Source organism: Diabrotica undecimpunctata, chromosome 6 (genome assembly GCF_040954645.1).
Source record: "Diabrotica undecimpunctata isolate CICGRU chromosome 6, icDiaUnde3, whole genome shotgun sequence".
Lineage (NCBI taxonomy): Eukaryota > Metazoa > Arthropoda > Insecta > Coleoptera > Chrysomelidae > Diabrotica > Diabrotica undecimpunctata.
Window position 1 is genome coordinate 48,447,446 of NC_092808.1, and position 16,613 is coordinate 48,464,058.

A 16,613-nucleotide genomic window follows, 5' to 3' on the forward strand; every position below is an offset into this window, starting at 1 on the left:
ATGTTGATGAAATTAGATAGATGAAAATACATTGACTAATTCACCAGATATATCAAAAACTAATGAGCATGAAATAGAGCACAAAGTAGTTAAGGATACCAAATTGGATTACTATACCCAATAAAATGTATTACACCCATCTATTGTCCCATTAACATTGAATAAGCAATCTAGTATAAATACCAATTTGGAAAATTAAAAAGGTAATAGTGTATTGAGACTACCATGTCTATGGAGATGAAATTTATTAATCTGCGTTATTCTATACCACTATTTTGCTAGTCTTAACGAACTTACCGATATTTGTAGTTGAAGTTGTCTGTATGATATTGCCGGATAAAATCTTTAAACTTCTTTTTAACCGCCTGTAAATTAATCTGATCATTTGGAGTATCATCCTCGGCAAAATTGGAACTATAATAGGTTCCTACATCATCAAAACCTTCCATTTTATCCTATTGAATATAAAAATTTATTAACAGGTAAAATACGCCAAAGCCCACAGAATAAAATTGGCGGGAAAATACAGGTGTCGAAATCACACCGAAATGTTGAACGTCAATTTTCTTGTCATTATCAGAGAACAACCGAACACATCATTATGTCATTTACCACGGTATTTGGAAGATTATTCTATATTCTTTGATTATAGTGTGGAAGAATGATGTGATATTATACGGGCTTTACACCAACAATAAATTCATGAAGAAATTCATGAAGTCGCTTCAAGGTCAAATTTGACGTGTGTAAAGCACAATTTGACATCCAATTTTGCCGTGAATAACTTCATGAATAAATTCGTGAAGAAATTGACGAAATAGAACATGTTCTATTTTTCACATTTATTGGACGTGAATTCAGTATCACCAACCTGTGTAGATTTGGCGCGAAGTAGGGATAATAATTATTTTGCTTTTGATTATTGAACCAAATTGAACTTTGCATTTTTAAGTCGTGTCAAGTAATAGTTATGGAAAAGAGGTAAGTTTAATATTCTATAATAAAAGACAGAAAATAATATTATGTATTTTTTTTTAGGAAAAACATACAATTTCGAGACAGAAAACTCTAGTTTTATTAAAAAATTATTTACTTTTCCCTTACATCTTTTTTTCAAATATTATTTATTTAATGCTTTGAGAATATATTATATATAGTACCTAAATATTTGTTAATAAAAGATTATATAATTCTACCTTTTTCTTCACTCCTATCTTTTACTTGGTCTAGTCATTAGATAAATGTTTTTATCATCTTGAAAGTTTAAAAATTGATTAAACAACGTTTTCCAAGAGATATGGGTGCTATTGATTTCTGAAACAGGAAAGGATGGTTTTCTTTGAAATGCCAAGTATTATAAGATTGCAAAATGAAAAGTATGGAGAGAAGTATGGATGCTAGGTTTTCATATTCGGCTCATGATTCTCAAAAACAGCAACTTGCAAAAAATAGTTATAAATCAATAATTATCCAAAAAATATCAAGGATGTATCATGGAATTCTAAAAATTTACAATAAATGCTCTAAATACATCAAAGATTGATTTTAAATTCTGATACTCGCTGGATATATTTTCTTTTTGAACCAGTATTGGATGGAACTGGTATGGATAATTCTGTATTATTGATAGGATTGTTAAATTAACTTTGCATCGAGTCCATTGATCTATTTTTTAGAACCAGATATGGATTAATCTATATTATTGATAAGATTTTAAATTCACATTCAGAAGTCCACTGAAACAATTCACTAAGACATCCTGAAATTTTGTATAATGAATTCCAGATATGTAACAAAATGTGTATGGAAGAAGAAAGTTTCCCATTTTAGTCGATGGAAGTGGCTGTACAGTTGAAATGATTCAATTGAAAAATCAAATGGAAACAATTTTGAAGATGAATTGCTAAATAAAGACATTATTGAACTTAAGTTGAAGATGTTTGAGAGCCCTATAAAATATTTTTGTTATGGGAAAAATCAGAAGGATCATTAATATACATATAATTATTTTTTTAAATTTTTTATTAAATTTTTCTTTGCATAATCTAATTTTTAAACCTAATAAATCTATTTCTTTTCAATTCATGTCTTCTGCCAGTTCCATTTCTCTGACATGTTTCTGTTGTGTTCTCTTCTCCGCTTTTTCTACATGAAGACTTTGGCCTGCTACTAATTTTTTTCTTTCCCATTAATTCTTCTTACTCTTATACTTTATTATTCATAGTTTCCATCCAAAGTTGACTATCTTTCTTTAAAAATGCAGGATTCCATATCCTACGAATAAAATCTGTAAATACGATTTTTTATTTAGAAAAAAATAGTTGTTTGTGTATAACAAATATTAAAACTAGCTTTTATTCCTGTTATTTTGATTCTTCATTTACCATTTAAATTATATTATATTTAAAAATGATTGTATTTTTATATATTTAGTTTTGTCCTACCCTACCCTACTATTCAATAAAGCAAATTGTAATATGTTAGACAAATTATTAAAATTGTAAAGAATCAGCTCACAAACTAGTGGTAAAGTATAACTGGTTATTTCCATTTTTTATTTGTTTTTAAGTATTCATTTCTTTACAACTTATCTTTTTGATTAGAATTGCACACATCTCAATATTCTAACAATAAACATACCAATTTATTTTTATTAGGTATCTCTTGAGAATATATTATGAATAGTGGTTAAAAGATTATAAAAAGTATTGTACCTTTCTTTCTTCTTTACTTCGACTTGGTGCAGGCAGGTATTGTATTTAAATAAAGGCTTTCATCATTCTAAAAGTCACAATGAATTGATTAACATTTCTGCTAACAGCAGTTAATTTTTAGTATGTAATGAATGCTAGATTTTCTTGTTCTATCATACAAAAAAAATAAAATTACCGCTTTTTCTGTTTCTTTAGCTATGTTGTCCTTATTAAAGTTATTTGAAATTATCTTCTGTGTCCAAAATCAACAGTTTTCACTAATTACATATAATTTCCACTAATTTTTACTTCTTGTTCAAGCTCTTACTCTTTACCAAATTCAGCATAATTTTTTGTACAATCTTAATCACTATTTTCTTTTTAAAACGATATTGTTTTCTGATTATATTTCCAAATCCAAAATGTCTTTATTCAAACAAACAACAAAAATAAATAACATCCAATAATACAACCATTGGTACTACTGAAATAATGACACTTGATGTAAAAATTTATTTGAAGTCAAAGAAACTTTTACATCCAAGAAATTCACGAATTTATTGACACAGAAATTGATGAATAAATTCATGAATTTCTTCGTGAATTTATTGTTGGTGTAAAGCCCGTATTAGATATTAACCTCCTTGGTATTGCTTTGGCTGTAGACTTTGAATATTGTAGGCAACTTTATGCTGTCAGTGTTTGACAGGAGTCACTGTCACTGCCATATTAATTTCTATTGTTTTTGTTAACATTATGTGTACAATTTATGTTGATTAAAACCTTACATCCTAGGTTTTACTCAGGTTTTACTTTATCATTTCATATGGGTTTCAAGGTTTGGTGTTTGGCAGTGTTGAAATTTACAGGCAAAAGTATAGAGAAAGTGCCGATGAAGTTAGCTACAAACGATCCGTCAAATTTGTGTTTGCGGTATTACCATTTAATTTTCTGGTTCTCTGGTTCCTGGTTGTTAGCTGTCATTGGCGGCTCGCTTGGCCACGTAACTTCAAAGTTCAAAGGACTGTCGCTTCTCTGTGTTCGGTTGTTCTCTGCTTTTGCCCCAAATAATAATTTTACACCCAAAAAGTGAAATCACTACAAAATTAGGTTGTTAAATATAATACTTTTGCCTTATTTGGATATTGGATATTGGATACGTACATCTAAAACGTAATCAAATGGAAGTAAAACAAGAATTTAGCGGGAAAACGTGTAAACTAGAAATAGAGTATAATGAATTGGATGGCTTTAAATGTGAAATTCAGCAGGAATCCAATACGCAAAGTACACATAACACATATGATTATTTGGACTTAAAGAAATGTCTCATAAATACTGAAATAGAACAACATGGATATAAAATAAACCCATTAAAAGAAAACCAAAAAACTGAAAAAGGTTAGTAACAACTTAATTTTAAAGTAAAATTGTGGCTTATTTCCAAAATAGTAAATTGCATTGAGATGCTAAAAGAAAATAGCGAGAAAATAGCTTCAGAACAATATTAATAATATTTTGAACTTAAATACAATTTAATATGAGATAATTACAAATTAAGTGCTTATTTAAATGATACCTTATTCTTATCCTGTAAATGAAATTAAACATGTAATTACCTCTTGTCCAATCTGTGCAGAAATGAAACCCAGATTTTATAAGAAAGAAGATGATAAACATTTAATCAAATCAGCAGCTCAGTTTGAAAGAATGAACATTGACTTTAAAGGTCCATTACCCAGTTCTTCTAGAAATTCCTATATGCTTACAATTATTGACGAATTTTCAAAATTTCCATGGGCTTTCCTATGCACAGATTCATCTAGTCAGACAGTTATTGAATATTTGAATTAACATTTTGTTTATATGGAATGCTGACATATATAGATTCTGACAGAACTAGCTTTACTTCACACGACTTTGTTAATTATTTACACTCTAAAGAAACATAAAGTAGAACAACCCCATATAACCCTGAAGGAAATGGTCAAGTCAAAAGAAACAACGGAGTTATATGGAAAGCAGTGAATCTAGCATTGAAAACCAAAAATTTAGACCTCACTAAATATGAAACTGTTCTATTAGATGCTCTGCACTCTATACGAAGTTTACTGCATTCAGCAACCAATTATACACCTCATAAAGATTTTTTCTGAAATTTTCAAAGTTTTTAATAATTGATCGTACTGTTTTCTCTGTCAGAATTGGTTAATTTCCAAAGGCAGCAATAAATAACTATTATTTCTATAATAGAATGTTCCCATAATACCATTTCACCATTTGAATCTTTTCTTCTTGATAATACACACTTTGCATGTTAATTATTTGTTTTCAACCTTTTACCACCACAGCTAAAAATCAAATAGACAGACCTTATTGACTTTAAACCTGCTATACAGATAAGCAACGCTTATTCTTTTGGGGGTAAATCATGCACTCTTTGAGAGGGCAAATCGTTTATACTATTTGTCTGTCTAATGAAGTGTGTCATTTATTTAGCAAACGCTGTTGTTGCTTATCAATTTCTCAATTCAGTGTTCTTTGTTGACACGTTGGTCCTTAAGGGATAAAAAGAGCCAATTCTCGAACTCAAGAAAATCACTAACTTTCCACTATATTTTATTTAGATTTGTTCATGTACGTTGTTACAGGTCTATGAGAAGTTTATTACGTTATGTACAAATCTCGAACAGTAAATATACAATAATAATCCAATATAATAATATTGGATTTAGTCTTAATGGTGTTTATGAATACTTATTTTGAACACACTAGATACTCATGATTTTGTTTATTAATTATCTAAGTACAATACTAGATAGTACTCAGTTGATGTTGACAACATTAATTTCGACAGTTCTCTTGATTCTTCATCCTTAATAATAATGATAATGATAATCCTAATCCCGTGATTTCCAGCTATTTAACTTACGTGCGTTTGTTATTATAATATGTTTGTTATTTGTTTCATTTATACATGTTATTTAATAAGCTTTCAATCACATTGCAAGTTTCACTGGGTCAGCATGTGTCCTTGTTACAACAATATTTTCAATGTCATAAATAATCTATTTTCGCAAATGTGTGTCACGTTATTAAAAAAGATTACTTAGATCTGATGCTTAATTAAATCCCGTTACACCAATAACAGATCTCTTTTACGTTTCATATATTCTCTCAGGTTTACCCTATCAGACTTTGAATCTACGTGATATAAGGCAAGGCTGTGTAAAAAAAATAAGTGTATGTAATCCAAACATAACTGCTCGTGTCATGACCCACTTTTGACAACATACATGATTTAAGATATTCTATATAACATTACGTTGTAAGGGTTTATACCCTTACTGTACAAATATATCAAATAATGATATAATCTTTTAAAAAATATCAGTTACATTATTACTTTATGTAAGTTTTGTTGGGGCAATATTATTTTCATTCTACAATGAATTGTAGTGGATTTAAATATTATGTTACACTCATGTATCTGACTAATATTTTAGAAGGAATGATGCAACAGAAATTTTGCAACACTGTTTAAAAATTAGACTCGCTACTCCAACATGCGTGGATTGTGTTTTCCTAGTATTCAAACAATAAGTGTTATCTTTGTTCCACATACTGAATAACGTATATGGTAGTTGAAAACTTGCCGTATCAGTATATTCTTTAATTTCTGGTAATTTTTTACAATTATTTAGTTATTGTTATATTTTTTTAAATTTTTAGTTTTTAATTTTTTATAATTTTATTTAATTTTATATAATTAATTTTATTTTATAGTATTTTATTTTTGTAAAACGTTGATCTTTGTTAAACGCCATTTTGGTAATAAGTGTAAATGTTTGTATGATTATATATATATATATATATATATATATATATATATATACAGTATACTCCCTCTATAACGAACACGGTTATTACGAGGTTTCGCTTATAACGAGATACATTAGATGTCCCGTGAAATTTCTATTGAACTATAACCGTCTATAGAGAGGCAAATTTGGTTATAACGAGAGATAATAAGATCCAAAAACGTTTTTTTACCTTTTTAGTCCGGTCGTGGCTATAAATAAATACCCTTTCAAACAGCCCCTCAATAAACTTAACTGCAGCCCGCAATAAACTTCTTTACAATGAATAAATACAACTGTTTCACATCTTTAGAAAATATAATATGATAGAATGATACTGGACCATTTAAAGCAGTTAAAAATAACAGAGTTCTTAAAATTGCAGAAGCAATAGTTTATGTTATCCTTGAAAATACGATTTATGCATTATGTAGTTGGAAAAAAATATAAGTACAGCTTTTCTGTTTTAACGTATATCATTGATAATAAAAGTAAACAACTCTTTTATGTTTTAATATATTTCATTGACAATAAAAGTAAATAACTTTTTTTCAAAAACGCCATTCAAACAATATTGATTAGCATCTTATATTGCTCCGAATGGCTTCACTATAGGAGGTTAATGTTTTAGAAAACTACAGATTCATATGTATGCACAGTATTATGATTGTCTGATATAACGAGATCGGCTTATAACGAGGTAATTAGTCTGTCATTTCAGTTCTCGTTATAGAGGGAGTCTACTGTATATATATATATATATATATATATATATATATATATATATATATATATATATATATTGTTATGTTTCTTCTTTCCCAACCAAAGAAAAATAAATAAAAAGATCCATCGAAATAAAATTTCAAGATATCAATATAGACAAATTGTATATAGTAATTTAAGATAAGATTTAGTGTAGATAAGAATAGAAATTTGTTTGGCAAACGACCTGTTTCCGTTGCAAACAAAATTATCAAAAAACCTTTGTTTAGAATTAGAAGACATTTTACCTGCAAGTTAATAATCTTTTCATTGTTTGTATAGTCGAGTATTAAATGACCATAGTTTAATCTTTTGAAATATGTATAAATGATGTATTGAAAAAAACCAATTTTAAAGTAAGCTATTTAGTTTTCTCTGAAACCGAAATTAGGCTTTTCCAAAATCATGATAAACACAATTTAAGCTTTTTGATTGGACGGTCGTTTTTAAAATGGGAATTTGGTGAGTCGATCATGAGAGAGGAGAAGTTAGTCATATTTTGGTCATCGAAAGAAAAACAGTCGTGTGTCTCAAGATAGGGTGTGGTTCGTGAGTTTGGACACCGGCGTAACGAAAAGAAGTGAATAGTTTGAAGAAGGAGATAACAAGTAGATTAAAAGAGGTCCTTGTATCTACCGTGGGTATTTTTATAAAGTATCTGTGAAAGTATTCTTACGGCATCAAGTTGACAAAAGGAGGTCCTGGTGTCATAAATAAGTAGCGGAGTTTGGAGAAGTGAATCAGGTGTTTTTTGTGTAGTCTGCAGGAGGTTTGCAGAGACGTAAAGAAGGAGCCGAGGTGCCAAAAAAGGGAGATCACATCTTTGAGGAGACTGGACTTTTCTGGGTATGTTCCAACATACAACTCAAGAAGAAAATAAACTGTAAGTGTTTGTACAATTGAATTTTATATCTGTGAAGGATCGTTTCGACATCATGGTCATTAGCATTCAAATTTAAGAACTGAGGTTTTGTTAGGCTAATCAAAAGTTTAAAGTTTTGTGGTTTCTTTTTTCAAGTAAAGAAAATTTTAAGTAAAATTGGTTTTTCACGTAAGATAAATGTATGTAGCTGTATAATCTTATTATCATAATAATTTGATTTATTTTCTTGTATGCTGATTGATAAGATAACGACAGAATTTAATAATTGTTTTATTCGTTCATATAAAATAAAGAAACGTAAATCTTTGTAACATAATATATTGGTATTATTATCCTTTCTTCTCCTCTCCCGATAAAAGACAACTAGAAAATCTTTTGAATCCATCGAACACAGGTAATATAAGGATTATCTTACTTTTGATAACAGATAAGTTATAATTTTTTTATTGGCTCAATAAACTAAGTTTGAACTCAAAATAAACAATCATAACAATATATATATATATATATATATATATATATATATATATATATTTATATATATATATATATATATATATATATATATATATATATATATATATATATATATATATTACTGTATACCGCAAGATTACTACACTCGATTTTTTGAGGCAAGCTAAATATGATTTTGGGCACATGCGAAAACATCATATCGAGCGATAAGAAGTATTTACTTCAATAAATATTTATATAATATTAACACAATAACACAATAAATAATATGAGCAATTTCGTGTATTTAATATTTATATTAATATATAATTTTTTTCATTTATTTATAGTTACGGAAGTAAACATTGAAAATAAAGAAGAATTTGAGAAAAATAATCTTATATATCAGGAGAATCAGCTGTCCACCTCAATAGATCTTGAAGAGTTAAAAATTGAAACAGAACAACAAGATCAGTCAGGTAAGACAAATATTAAAAAATATCGCCCAAAATGTGATGTAAACTCTTAATTCCTATACAATTTATTTAATGTAAAAGCACTTATCATTTTGACCATTTATAGCAGCGGCCAGGGAACTTTTTTAATTATTACCCCAAAATATTTTTGTGTAAGTTGATATTACTCATGGCGAAGAGCAAAAAAAACCAAATTGCCTCTTTTTAGCATCTTTCATATTATAGCCCCCATGATAATTTTGAAAAGAAAACAATAACTAAAAATTTAATTTAAACATCATTTATTCAATTTATCAATGTGATACCTAGTAATACATAACGGTAATAATAGTAATATATGTAATATACAGTTGAGGAAAAAAAAATTCGCCCCACAGAAAATATAAGTAAATGATATTCATACATTTTTCTTGTATCATTAGATTCTCAAAGCTAACCTTGAAAAAGAAGCTATCTTGTTCGGTTCTACTTTGTTTTTCCAATATTGCAGCCTTAATCCAAATGCTGACACTAAAGTCTATCAGTTTTCGAGATGAGCGGCAAAAAAACATAAACACGCTTATGCACGTGATAGGAATTTGAAGATCTGTTGTACAGAGTTGCAATAAGTCAAAGTGTTCTTCATATGACTTGTATAATTAATTTTAACACTGCAATTGTAAGACAAGAAAGATCTACTACCTGACAGTAGCGAAAATAAAATAAACAGTAAATATTGCAAATATAATAGGTACAAGTAACATCTACCAGCTAATAATTAGGGTTGAAAATAACATGAATGTTATGTTATGAACAAAAAAAAACTGTCTTAAAACGTTTAAACGAAAATATAGCTAAATTTAAAAATAGCATAATAAATTTGTTGTAAACTGTTTGAATATCTCCTATGTGGTCGAAATGTATTTAACATGTTATAAAAGGAGAACACAAAAATGTGAATGCACGTTTACTTGTACAGAAATTCTATTCTGAAAGACTTATCAGTACTGCTATCATCATTAAGGTTTATTATTATAGATTCCTGTTGGACTTATATTATCCAATTCCCTCATTTTTGGTTCTACCTTTAATACAACATATTGAACGCATTTTTGCAATTTTATCAACTATATACTTGTCATAATGTTTCTTATGCTCCTTAACAATTGCTAGTAATTGCACTTTAAGAAGCGAATCTTCAAAGGGAAAATTTTTCAAACACAGCCAGTTTATAATTTCAGCCTTTTTTGAAGCTGTCGTAGGAACTCGTTCTACTTTCCTTGAATGATAGGGGGCATTATCTAGAACAATAACGGCTTTATCCTCCAAAGTCGGTAACGTTTTTTGAAACCATGCTTCAAATGACAGCCCGTCCATTTCCTCGCGATAGTCCCTACTTTTTTTATTCAAACGTCCACAACGTTCCAGGCCCAAATGCATCTTCACTTCCAATGCCACACATAATAAGACATTTACTTTTTCCCGAAAAAAAAATAACTTATTATAACTGTATTGAAGTACTTAACATATCAATACCTGAAGGATTTTTGAGACCCACAGACAGTCCTTCCAAAAACGCTTGTCTTGATGAAACCACTGAAGTGTCACACCATACTTTTCAACGAGTATGACCTGCATTAACCCAAGTCTCGTCCAAATATTATATTTTCCTTTTTTCGTTCCTCAACTGCCTAATTTTTTTCAAAAATTTCCCCCTCCATATCCTAATATCGTCTCTCTGTTAGTATGCTGTTTCTGCCACGACTTTGAAATTTAAATTAATTTAAATAATCCTAAAAAAATAATTTAAAACCCATCATCCCTATAAGTGGAAATCAAGAGTTAAAACAATTCAAACTAATTTATTCTAGGGAATTATGTGGAGGCCTTTTTACATTGCCTTTTAAAAAAATCAACAATTCTGAATACAGTAATACCTCGACTAACGCTACCCCGACTTCAGGGTTACGTGATTTTCAAATTTTGTCAATTCGTCATTTGAGTGCCAGAGAATGCTCATTCAATGTACATGACATGGATCAGCCACTGAAAGGTGCAAAAATCTAAATCATATATTAAAATCAACCTCAAGACCCGTGCCCCCCCCCCAATGGATTCGCCACTGTTTAAAAGTGATGTTATAGTGTGTTTTTGTAGTTTTAGTGACAATTGTGTAAGTTAAGTTTTTATCTGGTGAAATAAAAATGACCTCAAGAAGAGAATCACATTTATTTTTATTTAGTGAAGTTTGAATATGATGAGCCAGAAATCAGGTTTAGTATTATAGTTAAAAAAACAATGAAAATTCAAGTACGTATTTATCCATACATAATTATTAAAAGATGAATTAACTTGGATATTACCAACAACTTCAAAACTAACTCTTTGGCCACAAATTGTAAATATTTTATCTCATTATTCTGAAGCCGAAGAATAGTTAGGGTAAAGGGCCTTTTAAATTTACATTCTGCACAATATGTCAAATTAAATTAAACATTTCTTATTTGGAGCATTGAAAAATGTATGGTGTAGTGATTAAATAGATACAATTTATGAAAATTGTAAATAAAAATGTAATGGAAATACCTCAAGAAATAATTGATTCTGCAGTACAAGTATAGCTGAATATGCCTGCTTTAAAGTTTCGACAAAATTATCATGTACAAGTTACACAAATGTTATTGTTAATAATTAGAGTAAAGATCAAGAAAACAAAATTATTTCGTAATTTTAAATAGGGGAGGGAGCATTAACTAAAAAAAAATTATTAAAATCCTTTGTAAAAGGTATATATTTAAAAACCCAAACGGGCTGTGTTAGACAGAACGTTTTCGGAATACATCATTCCATCATCGGTGCCCTAGAAAATATGTAACCACTTAATTAAAAAGAACGTGAAGTTAAAATTTTGACCAAGGTTAAAGAAAAGTGTGGTTAATACTTACTAGGAGTACATGAATGTAGCCACTAAATATATGGGTAAAAACCCGTTAACAAATAATTAGTTACATTTGTTCAATATTATGTCTTATAAATACTTATTATTATGTTAAAGTTACCGTTGGATTAGGTAACATGGCGACATATGACTCCACGTTGAAGTTGTAAGTCCTGAGACGGTGTGTCTACGAGGACTTTATGGAAGCAACTGATTGAAATGACAATGTTGACAAGTTAGGACGGAAGTCATAACGGAGTAGTCAATATAACTGTATGTGTCTACTTAAGACAAAAGCCAACGTTAATTAAAATTGTTAGAGTAAAAAATTTTATTTAATTAATATAACAGTATCAACCATCAATGTTGTTATTTTTAAATTATGTATATGAGATGAAATGTGGAGAAATAATTGCGATGTTATAGTTAGGCAACCAACTATACATGTGTGGTGTAGTGTAGTGAAATAGAAATTTAAATATTAGGCCCTTTATGTTTCTTCAACATTTGGTACCTGGAAAATAGAAATTAGACACATGTAGAAGGTTGAGTTGTTGATAATTTGTTGATATTGGTGGAATAAGAATGAATGTATTTAAAATATGAAAGTGTACTTGTGTGAATGGAATAAAACTTTTGTAGTGTAATGGTCATGTGAAATTTATCTTATAACTCGTTTATAGAAGGCCCTGTATGTCAAAAAACAACATTTGGTAACTGGTAAATGTAAAACTTATTAAGTTATAAGTACATGAAAATTAAATATTTGATGGGGTGTTGACAGACTAAGTGGTGTGGAAGTTTTATTTTATTAACTATTATGTGAAATGAATAAAATTTGATGGTTAAGACATGGTTTTGTAATATTTTAGTAGAAAAGTACTCAACTTATAACTTAAGAAAGGCCCTATCTGTCATAAGCAACACTAGGTACAAGGGAAATATAAAAGGATAAGTTATAAGTTGAATGAGTTGCAGGTGTATAATTATCTGAAATGTGAAGATGGAATGGTTGTGGGTTGGCTCTGTTAAAATTAAGTAAAACAAAAATTATGGTGTCAACTTTACTGGTAATTAAGTTATGGGATTTGTTTTTTAATTCTTAATGGATATGAAGGTCTTAAAGTGTTCGTTAAGCTATTATATAAAATAAACAGAATTTGATGGTTGGATCATGGTTTTGTAGTATGTTGTATGTATAGTATTCAACTTATAACTTGAGAAAGGACCTATCTGTCATAAAGCAACACTAGGTACATGAGAAATGTAAAGAGATAAGTTATAAGCTGGATGATTTGCAGGTGTATATAAACCTTAATTATGAAAATGAAATGGTTTTTAGGTGGCTCTATTGAAATTAAGTGAAGAAAGAAGAAAATTATATTGTTTTTGAAAAATGTGAGATACGGAAAGAATGCAGAAGGCTGAGATCATGGTTTTGTAGTATGTTGTATGTATGGTACTCAACTTATAACTTGAGAAAGGACCTATCTGTCATAAAGCAACACTAGGTGCATGAGAAATGTAAAGAGATAAGGTATAAGTTGGGTGATTTGCAGGTGTATATAAACCTTAATTATGAAAATGAAATGGTTTTTAGGTGGCTCTGTTGAAATTAAGTGAAAAAAAGGAAATTATATTGTTTTTGAAAAATGTGAGATACAGAAAGAATGCAGAAGGCTGAGATCTCCAGAGAACCTCAACCAATCCCTAAGGAGGGGTTGTGTGGGAGAGTGAGGTGATGACTGGGAGGTTTGTTTGAAAGGGATGAAGAATAGTCTGAGGTTTGGAGGTGCCGACTAGAAGCATGGACAACAATAGGTATAGTGGGTCGGACTAGAAGTTTTGGTGTAATAGAGAGAGACAAGGACTGATTGAGAGTGTGATGTGTTGACAGAAAAGTTTTTTGGAGTGGACTAAAGAAGATGAGTATTGGGTGAACGAATAGTGATAAATGAAGATTTTTGTAAAAGTGAGTTGGGGATGAAGGTTATGAAAATAGTTGACGATGTAGAGGGAGGAAGTCTCGATTGAAGGATACATGACGATTGACGCAATTTGGGCTTTTTTGTTTTTCTTTGAGAATTTCAAGATCTACGTATAAGTCTAATTTAAGGAAATTTTTTTGGGGGATATTGTGAATAAGTGAAACGTCTTCTGGGATGTTAAGGGTGTGGTTGTGTTCTTTGAGATGTTGAGAGAAAGTGGAAGTATTTTCTCTTTTTGTGTGTTCTAGAGAACGTGAGGATAGTGATCTGCATGTTCTACCTATGTAAGAGGCATTGCAATCTGAACATTTTAGTCTATACACTCCACTCCGATCCATATAATTGATGGAATCTTTGGAATTAGATATGTGTTGACCCAAATTGTTGGGTACTTTAAATGAAACATGGATGTTTTCAACCGACCGTTGGATGAGATTTCGAATATCTCCAGATAGACTTTCATGATAGTATGGGAGTGAAACGTAATTGGGCTTGGTGGTGAGGTCTCTGGGGAACGCATTCTCCTGCAGGGTCTTAAGGCGTTTTTTGCGGATAAGTTTGTTGATGATGTTGTGATCATATCCATTGTTGACTGCTATTTGTTTAAGTATGTTGAGTTCTTTTTTGTAGTTAGTATCTGAAAGTGGAATGGTTTCTAGGCGATGGATGTAACTGTGAAAAGCTGCGTATTTATGTGACATGGGGTGGTTAGATGAAAATGGGATTATGTGGTCAGTCTGTGTAGGTTTCCTATAGATACTGAAATCGAAGTGGTCAGTTAATCTGGTAATGGTGAGATGTAGAAAATTAATTGACATGGATGATTCTAGTTCCATGGTGAACTTGATATTGGGATGAATTTGGTTAATTTTGGAAAGTAAATGTTCAGCTGAATTGGAATTACCTGAAATGAAGACTAAACAGTCATCGACATAGCGGAACCAATGGAGTATTTCAGGATTTTTCATGATTTGTGTGGATTCTAAATGATCCATAAATACATCAGCCAATAAAGGAGAGAGACAGCTACCCATGGCTAAGCCATCTGGTTGTCTATAGTATTTGTTATTAAAAACAAAGAAATCTTGGTCTAAACAAAGTTGTAGAAGTTGGATAATGGAGTTAGTGGTAGATGAAGTAATGGAGTTGGCTCTGAGAAGAGAATTTACCAGATTAATTGTTTCTTGTTTAGGGACAGACGTAAATAGATTGCTGACATCAAATGAAAGCATAGTAATGTTGGGTTGAAGGTTGATGTGTTGTAAATTGTTGACTAGATGACTAGTATTTTTGACTGAAAAACGAGGGGTGAAGTTCGTCATGTTGTTAATAAGATTTAATATAAATTTTGATAGGATGGAAACTGGAGTGTTTATGAAACTAACAACTGGACGAATGGGAATGCCCTCTTTGTGTATCTTAGGTAAACCGTACAGTCTGGGTATCAAGGGGTTGCTTGGGATTTTATAATATGGGGCAAAATGTTCTGAAAAGAAATCTGTGAAGTGTTTTATGTTGTCTTTTAATTTATTTATGAACTTTTTAGAAGGGTCTGTTGTAAGTAAAGTGAAATTATTGTTGTTGAGGAAGGTTGAGACTTTATTATTATATGAAGTTTGATCTAAGATCACTAGACAGTTACCTTTGTCGGCTTTACTGATAATTAAGTTGTGGGATATGATTTTATTCTTAATGGATTTGAGGGTCCTGAGATGTTCATTACGTTTATTTTGAGAAAGATTATGAAAATTGGGTGTTGAAAATTTTGAAAGTTGGAAGAAAAGTTAGAAGATGGGGGTGTGTTGGTATTAAGTGTTGACGAAGAATTGGAGGAATTTTTGTTTTTGAATTTGTTTATAGTATTTACGTATTTACTTGTTTATAGTATATAAATACTATAAACAAATTCAAAAACAAAAATTCCTCCAATTCTTCGTCAACACTTAATACCAACACACCCCCATCTTCTAACTTTTCTTCCGACTTTCAAAATTTTCATTCAACACCCAATTTTCATAATCTTTCTCAAAATAAACGTAATGAACATCTCAGGACCCTCAAATCCATTAAGAATAAAATCATATCCCACAACTTAATTATCAGTAAAGCCGACAAAGGTAACTGTCTAGTGATCTTAGATCAAACTTCATATAATAATAAAGTCTCAACCTTCCTCAACAACAATAATTTCACTTTACTTACAACAGACCCTTCTAAAAAGTTCATAAATAAATTAAAAGACAACATAAAACACTTCACAGATTTCTTTTCAGAACATTTTGCCCCATATTATAAAATCCCAAGCAACCCCTTGATACCCAGACTGTACGGTTTACCTAAGATACACAAAGAGGGCATTCCCATTCGTCCAGTTGTTAGAAGAATTGGAGGAATTTTTGTTTTTGAATTTGTTTATAGTATTTACGTATTTACTTGTTTATAGTATATAAATACTATAAACAAATTCAAAAACAAAAATTCCTCCAATTCTTCGTCAACACTTAATACCAACACACCCCCATCTTCTAACTTTTCTTCCGACTTTCAAAATTTTCATTCAACACCCAATTTTCAT

General features: G+C 30.0%; 2 protein-coding genes and 1 long non-coding RNA gene across 4 annotated transcripts in view; 1 reads left to right on the forward strand and 2 right to left on the reverse strand.

Moving 5' to 3' along the window:
• The window catches only part of Mcm5 (Minichromosome maintenance 5), a 71,049-nt gene extending 70,394 nt beyond the window's left edge, over nucleotides 1-655 (reverse strand). The window contains exon 1 of the mRNA XM_072534672.1: nucleotides 298-655. Within this exon, the coding sequence (XP_072390773.1) occupies nucleotides 298-449 (152 nt within the window). The 5' untranslated portion in view covers nucleotides 450-655. The remainder of the gene's footprint in view (nucleotides 1-297) is intronic.
• Nucleotides 656-2,002: 1,347 nt separating this feature from the next.
• On the reverse strand, nucleotides 2,003-3,152 carry LOC140443424 (uncharacterized). The gene is made up of 3 exons (XR_011951206.1): nucleotides 2,890-3,152; nucleotides 2,715-2,781; nucleotides 2,003-2,274 (listed from the first exon to the last, which is right to left on the reverse strand). It is a non-coding gene; the product is annotated as an uncharacterized lncRNA (long non-coding RNA).
• Nucleotides 3,153-3,383: 231 nt separating this feature from the next.
• LOC140443422 (uncharacterized) overlaps nucleotides 3,384-16,613 on the forward strand; it is a 183,830-nt gene continuing 170,600 nt past the window's right edge. The window contains exons 1-2 of one of the 2 annotated variants that reach the window (XM_072534673.1): nucleotides 3,384-4,094; nucleotides 9,008-9,136. In XM_072534673.1, the coding sequence (XP_072390774.1) occupies nucleotides 3,875-4,094; nucleotides 9,008-9,136 (349 nt within the window). In that variant the 5' untranslated portion in view covers nucleotides 3,384-3,874. The remainder of the gene's footprint in view (nucleotides 4,095-9,007; nucleotides 9,137-16,613) is intronic. The other variant, XM_072534674.1, reaches the window with a different exon arrangement.